The sequence below is a fragment of the Lipotes vexillifer genome, unplaced genomic scaffold (assembly GCF_000442215.2).
Source record: "Lipotes vexillifer unplaced genomic scaffold, Lipotes_vexillifer_v1.1 scaffold1463, whole genome shotgun sequence".
Classification (NCBI taxonomy): Eukaryota; Metazoa; Chordata; class Mammalia; order Artiodactyla; family Lipotidae; genus Lipotes; species Lipotes vexillifer.
Window position 1 is genome coordinate 1,691,076 of NW_006778536.1, and position 23,499 is coordinate 1,714,574.

At 38.8% G+C, this 23,499-nt stretch overlaps 1 protein-coding gene across 1 annotated transcript in view; it reads right to left on the minus strand.

Annotated features, from left to right (window-relative positions):
- Positions 1-23,499, minus strand: part of ADAMTS16 (ADAM metallopeptidase with thrombospondin type 1 motif 16) — a 156,178-nt gene that overhangs the window by 82,519 nt on the left and 50,160 nt on the right. Inside the window, exons 9-10 of the mRNA XM_007451658.1 lie at positions 17,114-17,251; positions 9,275-9,428 (exon numbers count right to left, since the gene is read on the minus strand). Coding sequence (XP_007451720.1) covers positions 9,275-9,428; positions 17,114-17,251 — 292 coding nt within the window. The remainder of the gene's footprint in view (positions 1-9,274; positions 9,429-17,113; positions 17,252-23,499) is intronic.

Below are 23,499 nucleotides of genomic sequence, written 5' to 3' on the forward strand. Positions count from 1 at the left end.
AGACCTACCCTCTCAAGTCTTAGCGGGATAGATTAGCTGTAAACCACCATGTGGCGCACATGGGGAGAGGTGCCCCTACAAGGGGAAGAACACAGTGCAGGGTGGGCTTGCCAGGAGAAAAGGGCTTTGCCTGGAGGACCCAGGGAAGGAGTCAGAGAAGATGGACATGTGAGCCAACTATTGAGCTCAAGGACGGCACATTCAAGGGAAAAGGAATGAAGGGTTCGTGCGAAGGAAGATGAGAAAGAAGAAAGAGGTGTGCAGAGGAAGGAAAGCCCACATGGCTGATTTGTCAATAAAGTAAAACAAGATCCGAGATTTATACACAATAAAGGCCTCTCCAAGTACAAGGAATTATTTTTACTTCTATATCTTTTTGAGCCCAAAGGAACATCTTAGTGAAGGGCAGCCAGCAGTGGGACTCATGAAATGATGGGACCTTCAGGAATGCTGGTGGTAGCTTCAACTGCACACGACGGAAACATTTCTTAAATTATCGCACAACTGTTCTGAACATTTGAACAAGTGCTGCACTATTTCCCAAGTCATTTAATAGCTGCATCTACTGGGTGTTTTCGTGTTATAAAGAAAATGCAACACAGCAAAACTTCCACCTAATTTCGCTTGAAAGATGGCATTTCACGGCACTTGTGCCTTTATTTTCTGTTTCAATGATGCTAGAGATGTGCTCACAGGAGACTTGCTGCATTGTGTGAGTGAACTCTTGAAGGATTTCTCTTTTAATAATCGATATTAATTTTACCTTCATAAAACTAATTCTGAAATCTCCTTTATAAATGTACTTGTTATATATTTAAAAGTTAAGGCATTTGTTAAAGGCACTGCCTTATATTTTTTTCCACTTGTATCTTTCACTAATAAGTCAGCTTTTCAGAGCATGGACTCTGAAGAAGCAAACTCTCAATGTTTTAATTTTGATATCAATTAATTGCTTTTATTTCAAGGTATTCATAGTAACCTCTTAAGATTACAATCACTGTACCATTAAACTTCATTTTCTTGGGAGTCCTCCAGAATCATTAAGTGCTACTGGGGTAAATGTGTCACGCTGGTGGTTAGTGCTTTCCTGGCTCTCATGACATCAATTAGCATGCTGTGCTGGTAACCTCTCTTCTTGCCCAGAACGGTGGTTAGAGATCAGAGTTATAAGAGGACCACAAGGCATCCATAAAAGCAGGGGCCTGGGCATCTGTAAGTCTCCAAAGAGACAACTGGGAAGCTCTGTTTGCTTCCCGGGATGACATCGTGACAGAAACCAGGATATAAATAAAGCTCCCTTGAAACCTGAACTTGTGGACCCCAGCTTAACATCTGGGTGGAAATATGGTGGATCAAAGCCAGAATCCAGAGAGTGGTGCAGGGTAGGCATACCTGCCCATGAGTGCTGGTTCAGAGACCTACTGATTTAGGTGGCTGTGTGTGCACACACACAAACAGATGAACACACAGATGGATGAGTGAATGATAAGTGAATGGTGGATGTGACAGAGGTACCTGCTCCTGTGGTTGGGTCAGCGGGGGATGGACACAGTGGTCCAGGTGAGGGTTTGGGCTTCCGAGAATGTAAGCATGTCTGGTGTGAATTGGGCATGGCAAACCTGGGCAGGCAGAGTCCCGGTATCCTCCCTGAATGCAGTCACCCATCGACTTGTCCTGGGAGCTGAATGAAGCGTCATAGGTAGGTAATGTGCCCAACTCAGGGCCTGGCACCTAACAGGCACCAAACTCATGTCAGTGTCCTTTCTCACTTCAAAGGTGTGAGGAGATGTGAGCTCAATCCCAGCCCCCAGCCTGGGTTCATGGCTGTGGCCTGAGGGAGCCAGTGGTACTAAGTCTGGAGGCAGTTTCAGGGATGATGCAAGATGATAAAATAAATGGTGTTTTAAAATGCTAAATTATTTTTATGTATTTGTCACCAGTACCTGGAACAGTGTTTAGTACCTGGCTGGCTTTCAGTAAATGCTTTCTGAGTTGAACATCTGTTAGTTTGTTTCTATGGAAACCTTGGACAGAATGAGCAGGAACATTTTTAGTGTAAAATGAAATGAATAGTGATCAGTGAATTGTGATCATAAAAACTTCTAAGATGACTTAAGAGGGTGACATTATGATATGAAAACACTACACCTAGACTACTATTCAAAGGATTTTCATAATATTCATACATTGTAGTTTGGGGGAACATTTTGCAGAATAAAGAAATATGGATGGAAGATACTATTGAAAGCAATAGTTTTTAAGTTTTCTAAGTAAGAAGCTCTCAAGTATAGGATGCTGGTGACAGCTCACCACTAAAGCATGTGACTGTAACTCAGTCTGTGCCCAGCTTATGCCATCTGTGTATTTCAGCCTCATTCTGGAAGCTGCTCAATTCCCAATTCCAGGCTTCCAGGCAGAAATAAATCAGAGTTACAAGAGCCTTGAAATATATAATTCATGTTACTGTGTTCCAACATATCAAAAAGGATTTGAGACCTTGGTGCCCTATAGATGTAACTGCTGGTCATTTAATAAAAATGTGACATTCCATCCTGGAAAAGAAATAAAAATTGTAGTACCTCAAACAATGTTTATTTTATTATCTAAACAACCAAAAACCGATTACTTCCTCTCAGTTTTATCACACTTTGACCTAAGTGTTAACTTCTGGACATAATGTACAATGGTTGTATTAAATTCTGCATTATGATTGTAGGTCATTACATTCTTAATAAAACTTCAGGGTCCTCTTGGAACAATGACCCTATTAAATCATGGTTCTAGGGCGAAGAAGTTGGAATGCAATACCTGCTGGATTGGAGGGTGGTTTCCCAATTTACCAACAGTACCCAGGACACTAAGGTGATCAAATTTCAAAGTAATTCTGGCAACTTGCATCTCAGACTGCAGGGTCAGGCCACCAAGCAATGTTGACGAAGCAGAATAGGAACTTGATAAAGACACAATGTTTAAAATAACTAATACTTGACTTAAGAAAAAGAAAGTTGAGGCCCATGTACAGAGTTCACGCTTGCTTTTATCTTTGCTGTTAAGGAATACTGTACTCTTTTTAATGAAGGCTCTCTCACTTGTTATTCCTTCCCATAATTTAAGAGCTACGTTCACAACGACTTATTTTGATAATACTGACTTAGTTAAGTTTAACATCGCAACCTAATACCCCAAATAAAACAAACATTTTCAGATGACTGTGTTGGATTTATTGTGGCATTTCCATACTGTGAATAGAATGCCACCAGATTAGTTTTCTCAAACTGTCAGAATCAGGCTTTCCAAAAATACAAACTAAAAATATATATACAAATGATGTTATAATAGGATATATAATTTATTGTAATTAGTTGTTTTTCAAGCAGTGGTGTGCTTTTATCACTAATTTTGATTATCAACAAGTCATCAGTGGGCAGAGAAAGCCATGGTTATATATGTGTGTGGATTTATAAACAAGTATGTAAACACCTACACATATACACCAAATACACATCTATTTATCCAAAAGAAGAATGCATATGCATTCACGTTATCTCTTAACTTTCCAAACTAAATGGCATGTGGTACTTAAAAAAGGTTCAACCCTGTCTAAAACATCATCCATCCATCTATCACCCTTCCCAGCAAAGTCTTACTGAATGGGCCTTAAGAGCCAAGTGCTGGTTGAGGCTCCGGGTAGTTTCCTTGTTATTTATTATTTTATATTCTTCAGTCAGAAAACTCCCAGATCTTTACATTTCAACCTAATAGACCCATTCTCATAAAATTTTAGTAGGAGTTCATTTAAAAAATTAACTTTTATAATTGAGAATTTCTTGAGATGCTTTAATTCATATGGAAAATAAAGAATCTAATTGTTACTCTGTATCTAAAGTTGAGGTTCATTACATTAGAGAGTCTGGCCACACAAGTAGAATTTAACTTATAAAAAGAAAAATATGTCAAGTTTAATTGGATTGAAAAACAGTTTCATGTCATAGGGAATAAGCTCACAATATTGACTTTAATGGGTATTTTTCAAAAGGTATTTTCTCTGCTGTTCATGGTGAAGTAACTGGTACCACGCTTACTTTTCTATATGCAAAAACTATAAAACTGGACAAAATGTATTGGCCAGTTGTTTCAGACTCTTGCAACAAGCAACACAGTACATGGTCCTCAAGAGAAGGGAATTTGTAAGGTGGGCATCACCTTTGCCCAGCTCTCTCTCTGGGAACACTTTTCTGACCATGGTGCAAAGACATGGTTCCCATGAAGACAACAGCAGTCTCATTGAATGGAGGGTGCATAGATCAGAGTTGGGGCTGCAGAAGTAGCTAGAATTTGTGGGAATGGGACCAGAAAGGAGAAAGCTGCATTAAGTAGGGAGCACCAGAGGTCTCCATGAGGATTTCCTGCAGGTCCTTATCTGGTGAGTGAATGGTTGATGCACAGGATGAGACTCCAAGTGGCCTGGAAGAGGGCAACAGCTTTAGGCTGAAAGCTGACAAGGGCTAGAAGACAGAGATGCACAATGCTAGGAGACAGCAGTGTTCTGGCCACATAAAGTGGAGAGACTTCAGTGAGCATCCCGGGCGTCCATGTCTCATGAGTAAGAACCACAAACTAGAGTACAGACCATGCCCTAGGGCTAAGGAAAAACCAGAATAGATGAGCCCTAAGGAAGAGTAAAACAAGCCTCAGGGGATCAAAAGGATTCACCTATTATAATAACATAATATAAATACATGTAACATAAAATAGCAATATGTTACAATATATAATTGTAACATATGTAATATGTTATAAATATATATAAAAAATGGACATAATAAGTGAGCAAATGGGACATTCCCTAGAGAAATATAGACTATTAAAAAAGAACCAAATAGTAATTCTGGAACTGAAACTTAAAATAACCCAAATACATAGCTTGCTGAATTGTCTAAACAAATGATTAGAAATGCTAGAAGAAAGATACAAATGATGACAAACACTTTATCAGAAACAGCTGAGTCCAGGTGAAAATGGAATTATATCTTTAAAGTGTCTAAAGGAAAAAAAAAAAGAATAAACTGTTTAGAATTCTGTACTCAGAAAAAGTGTTCTTCAAAACTGAGGGTGAGTTAATGACATTTTCAGATAAAGAAAACCTGATGTACTTTGTGGCCACAGATTGTGTTACAAGAAATGCTAAAGGAAGTTTCTCATCCCCTAAGGAAATGATACAATTTGAAACTGATCTATAAGAAAGCATAGAAAGCATAAATAATAAATGGCAAACATGTGGGTAAATATAAAAGATGACCCTATTTTATTTTAAAGCAACCCATTATTTTAAAACAAAAAATTTAACATTGTATTGTGTGGTTTACAGCATGCATAGAAATAAAATATATGATGACAATACTACATACTGTGAAAGAGGGATACATGGACTTATTTGTCATAAGGATCTTCCTGCATTTTGCATAAAGTGACATGATGCTAATTCTATGTAGGTTGTAAATTAAAGATGCAGCTGTAATCTCTAGAGTAACCACTAAAAATACAAGAAAATACAGCTAAAAAGCAAATTGATGCAAACATAGAATTTTTAAAAGCATGTTTAATCCAAAAGAAAACAAACAAAAAAAGGAATGAGAACAATAGGAAACAAATAGCAAAATGGTAGACTTAAATCCACTATGTCAATAATTACATTAAATATAAATGGATTAAACATCTCAGTGGAAGGCTATAGATTGTTCAACTGGACAGAAAAGCAATGCCAAACTAAAGGATGTTATGACAGACATATTTTATATAAAAACACAGAGAAATGGAAAGTAAAAGGGTGGGGAAAGATATCATGCAAAGAGTATTCCTAAATAAGCTGATGTGGCTGTATTAACATAGGATGAAGTATAATTCAAGGGAAAGTAACATTATCAAAAATAAGTAAAGTTATTTTATATTAATGAGAGAGTCAGGAAGACATAAAATTCCTAAATGTGTATGTACCTAAATACCCAGCTTCAAAATATACAAAGCAAAAACTAATAGAACTAATGGGAGAAATAGAAATATACATAATCTTTGTTAGAGACTTTAACACTCATAACTATTAAATTATTAAATTGTTACATAACAAGTACCAAATATTGCAGAAGATATAGAAGCTATAAACAATATCATCAGACAAATTAACAAAATAGATATATCTAGAACTCTATACCTGACCACTGCAGAATTCACAATTCTTTCAAGTGGCCATAGAATGTTCACCAGGGTAGACCAAATGCTGAGCTACGAAATATGTTTCAATAAATTTCAAAAGTATACTTATAGGGTATACTCTCTGATAAAATTGAACAAAATTAGAAATCAAAATTAATAAGCTGTCTAGAAAATCACCAATTATTTGGTAGTTAAATAGTATACTCCTAAATAATGCATGGGTTAAAGAAGTCACCACTTAAATTAGAAAATATTTCATAGCTAATAATATTAAAGATTCAACATCTAAAAATGTTCAGGATATATGTTAATAATGCTGCTGAGAAAAAAATATACTAGATTTAATTATATTTAAATGGTTATATTAGAAAAGAAGACATTTTTAAGTAAGTGATCCAAGTTTATCCCATAAACAGCAAGGAAAAGAAAGTCACATTAAGCCTTAGTAAGTAATAAAGACAAAACAGACATTAATGAAATAGAAAAGAACCCAATAAATATTTCCGTTAAAAATTAATAAAGATAAATACTGATGTTTTGAAAGGACTATTCATCTGATAAACTTCTAGTTAGATTGACCAAGAAAAAGAGATAAAGAAACACATGTTACAATTATTAGGAATGGAAGAGGAAATGTCACTATAGACCTTTCAGTCATTCAAGGGATAAATGAGAATATTACAAACAACTTTTGGTAACCCTGCCCCCCCCAAAAAAGGTCTCTTTCTGTGTCATTTTTTGATGTTTAATTTTTTTGTTTCCAATGAATCTGATCAGTCTAGCTAGGAATTTCTTCTGCATAACCCTACATGTGTTACTGTAGTTGAATTAGTGATTACAAAAACCTTCCCACAGGATTCACTGGTAAGTTCTAATAAAACTTTAAGGAAGAAACAATAGTAATTTTATTACAAGCTCTTCAAGAAAGCAAAGGAGTAGGGAGCACTTTCAAATCATTTTTTGAGGGCAGCATAATCCTGATATAAATTCTTGAATGGTAATTTTAAGAAAATATTTTTTATAAATTATACCATTCAAGAACACAGATATAGGGCTTACCGGTAGGCACAGTGGCTGAGAATCTGCCTGCCAATGCAGGGGACATGGGTTCGAGCCCTGGTCTCGGAAGATCCCACATGCCGCAGAGCAACTGGGCCCGTGAGCCACAACTACTGAGCCTGCGCATCTGGAGCCTGTGCTCCACAACTAGAGAGGCCACGACAGTGAGAGGCCCGCGCACCACGATTAAGAGCAGCCCCCACTCGCCACAACTAGAGAAAGCCCTCGCACAGAAACAGAGACCCAACACAGCCAAAAATAAATAAATTAATAAATTAATAAATTAATTTTAAAAAAGAACACAGATATAAAAATCCTGAACAAAATAGTCTCAAATCAAATCAACAAAATATAAAAATGAATAATAGATTATGACCAAGTAAAGCTATCTTAGGAATATAGGTTGGTTTAACATTCAAAAATCAATGAAAAATAGTTTTAAACCCATCAGTACAATTCACTACATTAACAGAATAAAGGAGAAAAATACATTTATATCAGTAGATGCAGAAAAAAAAAGTATTATAAAAAGTCAACAAAAGTTTGTGATAAAATCTTACCAATATAGGACCAGGAGGACTCTTTTTCAACTTGATAAAAGGTAACTATGTAAAACTGAAAGCATCATATTTAATGGCAAAATGTGAAACTTTACTTGGAAATTATGAAGTTCCAGAATAAGCAATGTGAAAGTACAGTGACAGAAATCAGAACAATGGTTGCTTACTGGGGTGGGAAGGGGATTGAATGGAAGGGGGCAAAAGGGAACATTCTAGATTTATGCTGGTAACATGGGGGAATACATTTGTTAAAACCCAATTGTACACCTATAAGAAATACATTTCCCTGCAGGTAAATATTTCCTCAGTAATAAAAAGACCTGCTGCATTTAACTTCTTATTTCCTGTATTTTCCAAACGGCACTAGTTTACCACGGAGGATACCCCATGGTCACAGAAAAATAATGTGAAAACCAGCAGTATGATGTAGAACATTCCATCTTTGAAAGAAAAATTTTATGCTCCTTTTCCTTAGCAAATAGGAGAGTGACATGCAAAAAATTCTCAGGGATTTCACATATTCTGCCAATGAAAAGGCAACATTGGGAATATATGCTGATGCTGACTGGTTTATTATTCTTGTTCCCAGCTGAGATTACCCAGTTGAGGAGATAAGAATCCAGTTCTGGCACACGGCTGTAATTGACTTTTGGGGGGAGATCTACTTTAATTTAGAAGAAAGAAGATTATCACATTAGATTGAAATTGGGAATATTCCCAGTGCATTCTGAAATGCTGGAGGTTTCTGGAAGACTATACATTTTTGTCTATTTTCCTCTTGATTTCATTATAAACTAGAATAAAAGAAACCTCAAAAATAGTTAATTTCATTTAATTTATGGGTAGCTTTCCTAGTGGTTTAGTAGGGCAAGCTGTGAAATCTCGGTTTTCCCTTGTCTAGCGAGAGCACATGTCTCTGTATTATATGAGGAATTTATATGAGGAAACCAGTCTTCTGGTGTCCCTGGGGTCAATGGAGTTCTATGAAAGACTTCTCTAGAAACACTTAATTTGAGGAATTTAATAATCAGAAGTCCGAGATAGGCTACTGCTTTATAGTAAATTTTGTCTATATCTGAGGAAGGTAAGGGGGGTGGGGGGACATTGTTTCTTAAATACCATTTGAAAGGAATGCAGTGTATTAATTTGCCATCTTACACCAACCAAGAGTTCTTGCTGAGCTCCCACATGATAAATCAGAAAGAAAGAACTGACCCAACAGGCCAAGTCAGTACTTGAGAGGAAACTGATCCCCACAACAGTATCCACTGTCATTTTCTTTGCCAGTAAAACATGTGTTTCCTGTTATATAGGACCAGCCCTAACATACAGGATTTGACATTTGGTAGGTACCCAATAAACGCAGAATACATCAATGTCAGCTTCACTGAATAAAACGGTTTTATGAAGAATTTTACATTGAACACTTGCCAGCAGTCACTTGCCTTTTTAAAATCCAGCATGCAGAGCTTGGCTTTCTCTCCAAATTGCCACTTGCACTGTGTGTTTGCATCATATAGCTCTCCCGGCAGCTTCTCAGGATACTTGTATTCCTTCACAGGCTTTGGCTGATCAGCAAGGCATGTAGCTTGGGCAGTGCTAAAACAAAGAGGAACTGCTGGTGATGCCGGAAATTACCAAAGATGTAACTTCAATCCTGTAATTCAATGATTGAATTACATGTAATTACACGTAATTCAATCATGCCTTTTACATGTGGTAAAATCATGCAATTTTACCACATGTCTTGTATAAAGAAGAGGGGACATTTTTCTCCTGAGGTCCAATATAACATTTATCTTAATTCTCTTAAACTATAGAGGCCACATTTTCCGAAATTGTTTATAATATGTTTCACGTTTTCCAGGGAGGCAATTTGTTCTTTATTGGATTTCTTAAACCTATCATGGGGAGAGTGAAATGGGATTAATACAACCAGATGTTTGATGTGAGGTGCTTCTATAACAGACACCCTAAAAAGTACACTTCTTGCCAGGAACAATAAAAGGATGAAATGGGCACTGCAAACAGCAAAACACAATCAGCCAATTTCAAAGGCTGGAATTTTCTTTCTTTCTTCCATCCTTCCTTCCTTTCCTGCACAATAGCTTCCAGCTTCCACATGGAGCATTGCAATGATTTCCACCAGAAATGCTCTATACGCAGGCTGATTTCTGACTAGATTCCAAAGTCAAGAAGAAAATTAATTCTCCTTAAGTTCCCTAGAAGATGGGCTAAAGGCCAACTAATGATTTCTTCCTCTACAAACAGGGTATCCTCTTCCCTACCAGAGACAGGCTTTGGTATAATTTTTGCATTTGGAGGGAGGAGACACAAGTGTTTGCAAATAGCAACTAAATCCTATTTATAAATTTCAATAAGCAAAAACTAAAAACAAACAAACAAAAAACACCTCTGTAATCACAATAAACTTAACAACAGTAGATCTGCCTAAGCATCCCCAAACTTTTCTTTGTGTGGTTGTCCACTTTGATTGGAATCTTTCTGGCCCCAGTCTCCAGGACCCGGGTCCCAGATTCTATTGCCTTGGAGCCCACTGATGCATGTGTGCCCTTAATTAATATCCACATACATAAAACATAAGGAAGGGCACCAGTCACTGTGGACAGGACATTAAACATACATGCAAGGAGGTCAGAAGCCTTTTAATAGATTGAATCAAAGGCTAGGGAAGTGCTAAGAGCAGTGACTTGCTCACTGTGAGTGTTGAATAAATGATCTTTCTATTACTGCTACGATGATCATGATGTAAGGGTCTATAAGTAAAGAAAAATGAATAAAAGCATAACTAACACTCCATGACAGGAGTGATTTGGCAGCTTTGGAATTCCATAGCACCTCTCTCTAATAATCTCAAATGATTCCTATATACTAGTTAGATGTTCCCCATTATCTCCCTAAAGTTACATCAGGGTTGGCAATCCTATTCCCATTGCATAGAAAGGAAACTAGGAAAAGTCAGCTACATTGATGAACCCAAGCAAGAGATTGAAAAAAAATCTTTTTAAAATTCACAGATTCAGGATTTTTTATAGTTTGATCAAATGTAACCTATTATTTTTTATTCATCCTTAAAATTAATTCAAAGAGGACTTCCACTTTTAACTATGGTGGACCAGCACGTATGAGACTGATTGTTCTACAGGCATCAGAAGGCTATCAAAGAAAAAATAACATGAGGGATGAACATTTCCAGAGCAAAGGAAAGCAGAGAAGTGAACCCAACACCCAGTAATATTTTTGTCCTCAAGGAATTTATGAGTCATAAAAAGATGCTAAGAAGCCTAGTGGCCGAGTGGAAAGTGGTCCTTACGAGGCTGAGAAGCTGAGCAAGGTGTTGGCAATCTGGTGGGGCTGGGAGATAAAGATTGAAATTGTGGGTTGGCCCTGGTAAACAAGATTTTCACGGAAGCCATACTAGGTCTTTGCTGAAGGAGTAAAGAAATAATGTGAGAGGCCGGTTTAGGAAGACCAAATGCCAGGGTGATGTCCGCTCAACCCCAAAGTGACTTACTGATAAACTGCAACTGCCCTGTCTACTAGAAAGAAAAGATAACATCATTCGGGGCTCTATCTTGTCTTTAATTTTTTCATTAACAATATCCTTCATTTGTTCAAAATTATCAAATGTATTGGGAGATGAGACCAAAGTATTGAAACCCAAGAGAATACACAAATAATAGACACAGATTCATAAGGAATCCAGATACTGGAGTAGTCAGAAATGGAATTTAAAATTATTATGGTTATTAGCTTTGAGAAAATAGAGGTTAAGATGGAGAATTTCACCAGAGAATGAGTATATACAAAATATGTATGTGAGGTATTGTGAAAAGTTCTAACATTTACACAACTGGAATCCAAAAAGGAGAAGACAGAATGAAAGGGTCAGAATCAATATTTGTAGATAAAATGTCTGGACATTTTCAAAAACTGATGAAAGACAATAAACCACAGATGTAAGCAGTTCTAAAACCCCAAGCAGGAAAAAGAAAAAGAAAAACACGTGTGTACATGAAAGCAATTCTACAGAAAACCAAAATCACAGAAAAATGTCAAAAGTAACCTGAAAACAAGAGACATGTAAACTTTCAAAGGAGCCACAGAGAATCTGTACATGGCCCTGAGGATGAGGTGACTGCCTGGTCCAGTGCACAGACTAGGGGCCTGGAAGGTCCCATGCAGGGGGAGACACAGCAACACACACATTAACACTGTGATGTGAAAGTCGGCTCTGGTCAGCATCGCATCTGAAGAGCCATGAGCAGATCCCACCCCTGATCCTTCTGGCTGGGCTCACGCTTGGACGTGTTTGTGCTTGTCCCCTCATCCAAAGCAGGTCACACAGCTAAGCCCAGATTCAGTGAGGTGGGCACAGGGATACAACAGGGTGTTGGGTGCATGAAGGAAAAGCATTGCAGCCAGTTTACAATCACCTGATATCCACCAGGACAAAATATGTTTGAACTCTGCTGCATGCCCTACACAAAAGTCAGGTGGCCTGACTGTGATAAGCCAAACAACAAAGATTGTGGAAGAACATATTCATGGCTCTGGGGTAAGCAGAGTTTTTTTCCAGTGGTGTACAGAAAGTGCTAATCCTAAAGGAAAAATATGAATAATTTGGACTCCCTTAAAAACATAAGAAAACTCTTCTGTTTATCAAAAGACACCATTAAAAGTGTAAATGCTGTGTAAATACTAAGTCATAGAGTGAAGGAAGATATTTGCAATACATATTTCCTGTACTGCACAAAGTGTTCCTACTCAGTATATATAAAGTACTCCCAACAAGAGATAAGAAAAATAAAGGAGTTTAATTTCAAAAACATGCACAGGAGATTTGAACAGACCCTTCACTAAAGAGGTTTTTCAAGTAGCCTTTAAAATGTGAGAAGGTGTCCAATCTCATTAATTACCACTTTGATCCACCACAGACCCACAAGATTGGCTACAGTGAAAAAGACCAGCGAGATCAAGTGTTGGCCAGATTGTGGAACAATCTGAATATTCATAAGTGCTTGTGGGATTGTAACTTTGCACAGCCACTTAGGAAAGCTATTTGGCAGTGTCTACTGACACTGTACATATATATTTATGACCCCAAAGTTTCCCTGCTCTGTATACTCAGAGATATATGTGTAAACTAAAAGAATATTTACAGTGACATTACTTGTAATAGCCAAATACTGGAAATGCAAATGTCTATCACTAACAGGATGGATTAATAAGTTGGAGCATATCCACACAATTAAAAATAAGTAAATGAATGTCATATTTTTATGCAGAAACAAGGATGAATCTCATAATCAAAATATTTAGCTAAAGACCCCAGACACAAAATAGCACATAACTCATGACTCCATTCATAGTAAGTTCAAAACCAGACAAAACTGTCTACGGTGGCACTCTGTGCCAGAGGAATGGTTGTCTGTGGGGAAGAGGGAGGTGATGATGGGATTGGGGAAGGGGATTCTGGGGATGAGAGCAGTGTTCCATGTTTTTTTTAGGTTCGTTAACACATCCGTCCCTTCACAAAGCTAGAACTTTTATTTGGTAGTGGGAACTTTTAAGATCTACTCTCTCAGTAAGCTTCAACTATAAAATACAGTATTGCTGACTGTAGTCACTATGCTGTACATGACAGTCCCAGAAACTCATTCACCTAATCTTTAGAAGTTTGACCACTTTCACCCATTACCTCTCTCCCACTCACCTAGCCCTTGGAAACTACCAATTTACTCTTTGTTTCTAAGAGTTTGATTTTCTTTTTAACATTCCACATATAAGTGAGATCATGCAGTATTTGTCTTTCTCTGACTTATCTCACTTAGCATAATGCCCTCAAAAACCATCCATGTTGTCACAAATGACAGAATTTCCTTCTTTCTCATGGTTGAATGATATTACAGTGTGTGTGTAGATAGGTAGACAGGTAGATAGATAGATAGATATAATTAGATACAGTGCATACATACATATAAGTACCACATATACATCATATATCTCACACCTTCTTTACTCTTTCATCCATTGAAGGGCACTTAGGCTGTTTCCATGACTTGGCTACTGTAACGTGCTCCATACCATGATCTAGGTAGAAGTTACACTAAAATGTTCACTGTGTGAAAAGTTACTGAGTTATATGCTTATAATTTTGTACTTTTCTATACATGTGTTTAACTACATATACAATGTCAATGAAGAAAATAAGGCAAGGCCAGAGGTTCTGCAACAATATTTCAAAGTCCTCTTCCCACTCTGATTCATGAACCATAAAACGTTAAAAAGCTCGAGAGTTCTTTTACTTGTATACCCTCTTTTTCCAAGAGAGACAAGGGGAGCCCCCAGAAAAGGTTATATTAGTTGCCAAGGTCAAGGCCTTCCCCGGCATAGTGATGAAGACCTGATTTGCACATGAGCTCTGATTCCCATGCTGATCAACGACATGGCAGTGCCCATTCTCCAGTCTCACAGAAACTGCACTCAGCCATGACTCGTTGGTTTACTTTTCTTAAGACGAACATTATACAGCAGAGCAAGATGTGAACTGAAAGGTATTATTTCTATTATGCTCCAAAACATACTCTTTCAGGCCAAATCAAGTTTTCCCATTGACAGGGTGGTCTGGGGTATGGCAGGGCATCCCTCAAACTCCTGCTTTCCTATGATGACCTTTCTCGTGTATGGATGCAGATTCATATGACAAGCGGGGAGGTGTGTTCACTGATCAGAAATGCATGATTCAAGTTTTTAGAAAGCAAATTGAAGATGAGTCCGTGTTGTCATTAAGTTTAAAATAACTAGCTAAAATTTCCCTAAGTATTAGGCCTCCCGGATACAGACATGAGTGAATGTGATGAGGTCTGTGTCTGCCCATAGGAAATGACATATGTCTTTATTGATGAGGTTGAGGAATTTACTGCAAAAACATATCTGTCCTTCTTAACTCTACTGAGTATAGAGAAAAGTTGTGCTGACAACTTCAGTCTAATTGAGTTCCCTTATTATATATATTTTTTCCATGTACCCAATGCTGATCATAAAGGAGAACAGATTCATCTTTGTAAAGTTGGCCATTTATCCTTACTCACTGTTGGGATCATGTCCAAATTGCCAACTAATTGGTGGAGAATATAACAGTATTTTGATTACTTACAAATCAGGAAGTCAGCAAACGTATAAAAGAAGGTCTCAGGTGCATTAAGCCAATGAAAAATCAGGATTGATGTACTGTGGACACGTCCAATTCACAACTAGACATCTCAAGTACAATTAATCTTAAGAGTTAATTTGACAATGAAAGGCTATCTTGGAAAATTTAATCTTTTGAGAAATCAAATTTGGGAGCATGTAAAATCTTGCATTTTTATTATTATGTGGTCCAAAAAAATAAGTAAAGTCCCTGAAAATAAATGTTTGTTACTGCATGGCTACAGAAGGGTTTTACTGATTGGCACAAAAACAAATGAGCATATTTCAGCATATGTTTAACCATTCCAGTATCACTGGACAAAATGTCTTTGAACTCCAGAATCTTAATAAGTATTCTCAGGATCATATTCTGATTTGAAGATTACAGCCCGTATTTAATGTCATCAAAATAATTATTCTCTAAGCCTATAACTCTCCTTTCTGTGAGTTTTCCTATATTTCTTGGCAATTTAAAAACTTTTTCTGGACTCTTTCATGATGCTGATTCTCACTGCATGCCCATACTTTGCATCCCTGAGATTTTCAAGTTGCCAGAGCATATTTCAAAAAATTTTAAAATGTTTATATATCTTCATCATAGCCATTAAGATGAGAAAGAAGTAAAATTTTAAGAAAAGAATGTAGAAGTTTAGAGAAAGGATTTGGGATATAGAAAACTCAAAAATTTCCTTGTTAATACAAATAAGAGTGTTGTGAGCTAAAGTGAATTATCTTCTTTATTAGGGAAAGCAGAGTCCTTCACATACACACACACACACACGTACGCACATTTGAACAGGTGCATGAAAAAGCTAAAACAAGTGCTAACAATCCCCAACTTGACTCCAAGAGAACACCATAGAGGGAACAGCAAATGTTGGAAGGACCGATTGTGTCATGTGAACACTGTCTTTTCGGTAATAGAAATTAAAAAATGATCAAGTGTATATTCCTAGAATATAGGTTTATATTACCAGGGTACAGATATTATCTACAAAATTCTCACTCTTCCTGGGTAGCACAAAATATGAAAAGCAGTCATCATTCCTTTAAGTGGTAAAATATCTCAGCTGAGGTCTCAAAGTAAGGCTGTGAGGAAGGACCACAGCTGCAGGCTGGAGCCCCCAAGGCTGGTAGTCAGGACGCAGCTCAGAAGATGTATTAGGAGGTCTGGAAGCGATGGAAGAGGCAGCAAGAAAGAGAAACCAGCTGTGCACTCACTGCCCCAGGTGAGCACAGGGAACCATCCATAGGATAATGAACAGAACATGGTGAGTAAAACCAACAGAAATAGGCCTGAGACCCTGCCCAAATGATGTTCTAGAAACAAGACGGGTTAATTTGTGCAGCAAAAAAAGAAAAAGAAAAGGGACTCTACTGAAAAAATAAGAAAGAAAGAGAGAAAACCAGGGGGATAATCTACTTTACTAGCAGATCTAAAAATGTTTCTTAAAGTCCCTTATTTCTCTAAAATTTTAAAATCTACTGACTATCTCTTTTTCAGGGGTCAAACTCTACCTCCTTAATGTTCTATACCCTAAATGAATTAGAGCTATGATGAAACCTTCCAGAAATAATTCTTAAAATTATAGGATTTTAGACCCAGGTGAAGGTTTATATACTCTTTTTTTTTTTTTCCTCCTAATGAGAAATGTATTTTGTAAAAAAAGTAATAATAATTCATGGTATGTCAATTATATCTCAATAAAACTACAAGAAAATATTTAAACATTAAAAAATTAAAAAAATCACAGACTGAAAATGTCTGGTTATAGAAGTAAGAATTAAAAAAAAAATGGTAGTGACAAACACTTTGGTTTGCTAAGTATCTTAAGGGATTCTTTCAACTCTAAAGGGCAAATGATGTCAGATTAAGCTTGTAGAAATTGAGGCTCTAAGAAAGTGTTTAGCAAACTCCTTGGTCAAATGAATGTCTCCAGATGCCTTCAAATGGGGACCATCTGTGGAAGGGGCACCTGGGTCTGGGGCTTCTTGGACAGGATTAGGCTGACCCAGCAGTGAACATCAAAGGCACAGAGAGATACACAACCAGCTTTAGGGGCTCATACCTTAAAAATTTGTGCAGGTACTGGCGGCTGCAGGGTGACCAGGAGAAGACCCCATTGCGTCCTGCCAATGTAGGGGACATTATGTTGCCCTCAGACTTTTTGCACACATTCCCTTCTCCATCATGGACCATGCCGAAGCTACGAGAGAGAGAAATAAATGGGTCTTTCAAAACAAATAACAGTTTCAACTGTCTAACACACTCTAACAAACACAAGTCAACAATGTGAAGGCCCCCCCTTCTCCTGTATGCTAGGCAGGCAGAAGAAAGAGTCCTAACAGCCAAACAGGGAAGAATATCCATGAGGTCACAGACCTTTCCTGGAGAACTACCATTTGTCCAGCTGTTTGAAAGTGCACACCAACATCAAAACAGAGCACATGTCCAGATGTTTGCCAAAGGCAGACATTTTGATTACAAAAAATCATTTCTAGTGGGATGTAGAGGGCAGTTTATTTGATCTTGAAAAAGCTGATGATGTTCTTGTTGCTTTCTTCTCTCTCTACACTCTTTGCTGCTCACCAGCCATGGTCAAAATTTCTAGGTGTTTGTAAGAAACACAAATGCAGGCTTCACAGATGAGTGTGATGTTTACACAATTTAAGAACTACTAAACCACTACCGCCCCTCTTGGTGGTGCTGACATTTTGTCCCTACACCCAGTGCTGATCCAGCTCATGCTAGGTCTTCACTACTGGAGGCTGTAACAGCAGGCCAGTACTTGACCAGACTCCCTACATCCCTTTGGAGGAAGTGGCGCCATGGAACTCCAGTGAGTAGTTGTGGCGTTTATCTGCAGGCGTTGTTTGAAGGTACGTCTGTTACTCTTGACTGAAACCAGACCACTTTGGGGCTCTAGCCCTAGCTTAGTATATGGAAACACCTCAGGCTACAGTGGCTATGGGACCTCTTAATAGGGTCCTTTGCAGATGTTCAAATCCCACAATGCCAACAGCAACCCCTTACTGTCACTGGAGAACACTGCAGCCTTGCACCTATAAGAATCCCATTGACTGAGTTGCTACCCCTCCCCACCAAGTAGGCTCTTCTTAACTTCCTAAAGCTATAGCCCTGTGGGACAGCTTCATGTTACCATCGTCACCCACCTCAGAAGAGCACAGCTGACTACCTTGGGAAGAAAGCCTCAGGGATTTGGGAGCTCCGTGACCTTAAAGACTTCCCATTAGGGTAGATATCCATTTTTGGCCATTAATGTCTGGTACCCACCCGATCACTGTATGGATTCCCAGAGATCAGTTCTGAATGAGTGGGATATAGAAAGCAGGGGAAAAGCAAGAGGGGAGAAAGCAAAAAAGGACAGGTGGGTTACTGCATCCATGGGCTTTCTGCCACCAAGAATCCCAGGATGAATGGAGGGAGGGTCACAGGGATAGGAGACACCAACACAGGGGAACTGGGCTCCAAAAGGGGGCCAGGGAATCTGCACTTGTGTCCGAGGCTGAAGACTTAACTGTTTTTTCTTAGAGCTGTTTAATAATATCAGTAAAAATGACAACTCCCATTTGTAAGCACTATTTTTCAGACAAGATATTAAGCACATTACCTATATTTTCTAACCCAAATCTTACTACAAGCCTACAAGCCTACAATGACAGCAAGACTGAGGGCTGGAGACAGGCTTGTCCAGGGTCTCATAGTCCGGACTGGAACCCGACACTCTGACGTCAGAGCCCAGGCGGGACCCGTGCAATAGTGTAACTGGAGCGTGATTGAAGGGTGTGTCCAAGGAAATCTGGCGCACAAACATTTTCAAATTTCTGCAAGATTCCTGCTCAGTACCAAGGGTGATGTAGCTGTGGTCATTTCCGCCTCCACCCATTCTCTGAAGTTCCATTAGAAGCAATCAATCAAGGTGAGGGTAACCACATGGCCGGAGAAATGTGCCACGGTGATGGAGAGGATTCACGCAGAGGTTGCTTTGGGGAGAAAGTGATAAAAACGAAATAACAAAGTACCCTCCCCTGGCTGGCCCTTGACCTGAATATAAAGAAGACAAATTAGGGTCCTGCGAGTGCCCTAGATGAATTTGCTACCACTTCTGCCTACATTTCTAAGGAATTCAAAGCCACAACATCCCAGGTCTGGGGACACCTTGGTCTTAACCGTTTTCATCTAGGGCATTTTCAGTGATTCTCAGACTTTTTTGAGTATCAGAATATCTGGGAAATGCACCACACATGTGCCTCCCCAAAGCCCACCCTGTTAGATTTTTGATTTAGTAAGTTGGGGGTTAGGCTCTGGCATTTGGGTGAATCCTAACACAATAACGTGATTCTGATGCCCACCCAAACTTCAGCACTACTATGTCTCGAGTTGCTTTTCCAAACAGTACAAATCCCATATTCTGCACTGTTGTGGGTGTTAGCACAGTGGCATGAAAATACCACGCAATAATCACAATTGATATTAACATTAATAAAGTCATGGAAGAATGAATAGGGCACATTTTGAAGATAAGGTTGGTATTTGGCAACTAAGAAATAAAATTACTATTCAATTTATACATACCAGACATTTTTTTTTTTTTGCTTTCATGACTCATAGTACTTTATTCAAAGTGGTTATCACCCTATATGTTAAAACAATGCACTTTTTTATCTTCCTTATCTACAGGGGCTCTTAACTGTGCTCAGAGCCTGAGTGCAAGTGGACTCACTAGTCCGTGACAGGTGCTCCACCGATGTTTGTTGAGTGAATAAAGAACAACCTTCCAGCTACAACACCAACTCAAATACCCAAATGTAAACATAATTTCAGATTAACTTGGACTTGAGAATTATATTCAATATCAGATGCTCTTAATGTCTTCTATAGAATTTTCTTGAGTTCTTCAATTACATCAGCAAGTATTTCTTTATTACTAATGATATACCCAGAATGATGAACAGCCAAGCTTTTTTAGAGGTTGTACCAATATTTTAAGCTGATCAGACAGCAGTGGGTCAAGGAAAGGAGAAACCCTTTCAAAGCAACAATGGGTCAAAGTCATCTGGATGGTAAATCACACCCTGGAGGTGATGATAGCACCACAGGTAGGATTTACTTGTCCAGAGCCTGATGCAGGCTTTTCAAGAAGCAAACCCATCCTCCCTGAGAGACGTGAAGTAGACATGGGGACAGCAGTCATGTGGGACTCTCAGGGTCAGGGCAGGTAAGATAACCTGGAGGAACACAGGCTGTGGAGGCGGGGGAACCTCCATCAAGGTCTTGTTCCTGTCATTCACAAGTGGGTTGATTTGGGGCAAATTTCTCAAGTCCCTGAGCCTCAGTTTCCTCACCTATAAAATGGGATAATAAAACCTTCCTCTTAAACTGTTCAGAATACCTGGCACCATGCATGTCAAAAAGGAAAATTCAAACTGTATCTTTCCCAGATTCAAATGTGGTCTTGATCAAATCTCTCAACACCTAGATGTCAGATATCACTTGCATACATATTTTGTGCATGTGTGTGTGTGTGTGTGTGTGTGTGTGTGTGTGTGTGTGTATGTGTGTAGGGGGGTGAGAAGGCAGTTCAGCCAACGGTCAACGGTTTTCAAATACTTTTTGGACACAGAAACAAACAAAAATCTTAGGAGCAATGACAGCAAATAAAATTGGTAAGAAATGATGCTCCAACCTGCTGGGGCTCCCTAGGGGGCAGTCTGACAATCACCAGACCAGGTGATCTTTAAGCAGCCACTTGCTTTGATATTCCACAAACCCTTAAAATCACCCAGCACCTCCCTGACCCAGCTGTAGGGGCTCAGGCTGATGACAGAGCACAGTCATAAATCAGTGAGGTGCACACATCACCATCAAATGCTTGAAAGGGAGTCTAACATCACCAGCCGAATATGGTTGAGCTGAATGGTATCAGCACACCAACTCTGTTTCTTTCCAGAAGAGTTCCCTGATTTTCCTTGCATCTCTTGAAATGCCTACAGCCCTCACTGATTGACCCCTTGCATGCCATGCCTATCTTATCTTCCTTTAGGCTTTGAAGGGCATGGATCACTAGTCATTTTATAGAATCCTACACAGTGCTTTGCTGGCAGAATGAAAATTGTACCTGGTGAATGGGTCAGTAAGTAGTGGAAAAGACAGGGGACAGAACAATGGATCACGAATACTCCTGAGCACAGTATGTTTAATATTGTCTTGATGGTCTGAAATGATCATGTAAATTAAGTATTTAAGCTGACTTTATATACAAGGAATGCTCAGCTCAAACCATGCAACTTAAATTGCACCTGCATGCACCTGCTGAGGTCTCACAGGCTCTATGGGTTTTGCATATGGAGACCCACGTAAGAGGAGATCAGGAGATGCAGCCTGGTCACTGTCAGGCTGCCAGAGAACCATAGGGTATCTAGAATACAAGTCGCAGGGCCCTATCCATCTAATGGCATGACTTCCTTTGGCAAATGAGAATTTTTCAAATGGATTCATGCCCAGATGACATATACTCTTCAAAATGTGTAGCTGAACCCTCAGTGTGTCTGTGCCAATTCTTCAACACCTGCATCTAGGAAACCACACATCCTGTGACAAATGATTTAATACAAGCAGGAAACTGGCCCTGAACCAGTCCTGGCTCAGTCCCGGCTCAGTCCCACACACTAAGGGAAAGCACACACCCTCACTTTCAGCTCCAGATGCTCTTTTCCCCTTCCCAACACAGATCCAAACACTGGTTCTTAGCAATTCCTATGTTTAGGTCAGATTCTCCAGTAGAAACCACAAGATGTCTTAGGATAAAAAGAACTGAACCTCGTAGAAGAAACTAGCTGGGCATGAACTGAATCTTTCTTTGAGTTAAAGGTTAGGAAACCTGTGGCTGAAAGGCACAGAGAAGTACTCCTCCACCTTAATAATGTCCTCTGAATGGAAGAAGTAAGATTCATCTGTGAAACAGGATGTTTTACAACTTAATAAATGTAAAATTATTTTGTAATTCTTAAGCTATAGGACTCAGAAATGGACTGCTTAGAGCTCATTGCCAAGAATAAGAGGAAGGCATGCTGTTTGATCTATGCATTAAACTTATGATGCCTTCTCCAAGTAATAATAGTTATTAAATGAATAAACTGAATAAAGGTGTTTGTTTTCAATTCACCTGAAATGCACGGAGCTGGGTTGCTGAATCTTCCCTGCTGCGGCCCCTCTCATTTGATGCAGTTGCCACAGCTAAGAATGTGTTAGAAATACGCCCCCTTCAGCTCACCTCTGACCCCTTGCAGCTCCTCCATGCCTCCTGTGCTGAATGTTCAGCCCAGGCTACTTGCCCAGCTAGTGAAGGGAAGATAAGAGATCATCCCCAGGGGTTTCGCTTAGAGTTACATGTGAAACTACTCCACAAAGAGCACATATTAGCGTTATTATTACTATTATTACTATTATGATCACTTATTTTGGCAATTAGCACATGCTTTTTATGTGCACACTTCCCACATGTATTTCCTATTTCCTCAATATGATCAGAAGCTATTTCACTGGTGACGTCAAACACTCAGAGCTCTCAGTCCTTCTGACTCTTGCACAATATTCTCTAAGCAGCAGGTGCTGGAGAAGGAGCTGATCATTTCCTGGAGGTCAGTTCTATCAGGAGTGGGACTTGCCTGTATCCAAATCTAGAGTTCCTTTCCTTCCTCTCATCTATATTCTCACTTGCAAGTAAAAACACTTTTCTCTTGTTTGGAAGAAATTCTTTTTCCATCTACACCCAGACCTAGTGATGAAAGGAAATATTAATAGTTGACTTCTAAGAAAAAAATAAAAGCAAACACGAGTACTTGTTGACTGGAAGACTGAGAGCCTCGTCTTGGATGCACCAGGGGCCTGAATCTCAACTGCTTATCTAATGCTGATTTGTTCAGCCCTTGATGACTTAAATATTTCTTACTTTGATTGTTTAATTAAATTCAGGTATGGTTCAGAGGACAGCAAGAGCCCCATGTCGTTAAAATAATGAGTTTTTTTGAAGTTTTAACTCTAGCAGCCTATTTACAATTATGACTTAACTGAAAGCTTTGTAAAGTGTAGGTGCAATTTTCTAGGCACTGAAAAAGTCAATCATTACCTGTAATGATGAAGGGATCAGTAATAAGATATAAGCTTCACTTTCAGGTCATCAGTTCACACAGAGCCAAAGTCTGCAGGGCTCTGTGAGAGCCCATTAAGGGCAGGCACACATGTGTACAAACACACACACACGCACACACACACACACACACACACACACAGATGCTTTGAACAGGTCGGGATGACATGAGTGGCCTCAGTACAATTTCTAACAGGGGATGGAGAAATCAACTTTGCAAAGACCAAATCACAAACATTGCCTTCTGCAAGTTTTGTAATTTGCAAATAAAATGAGGATGAAAG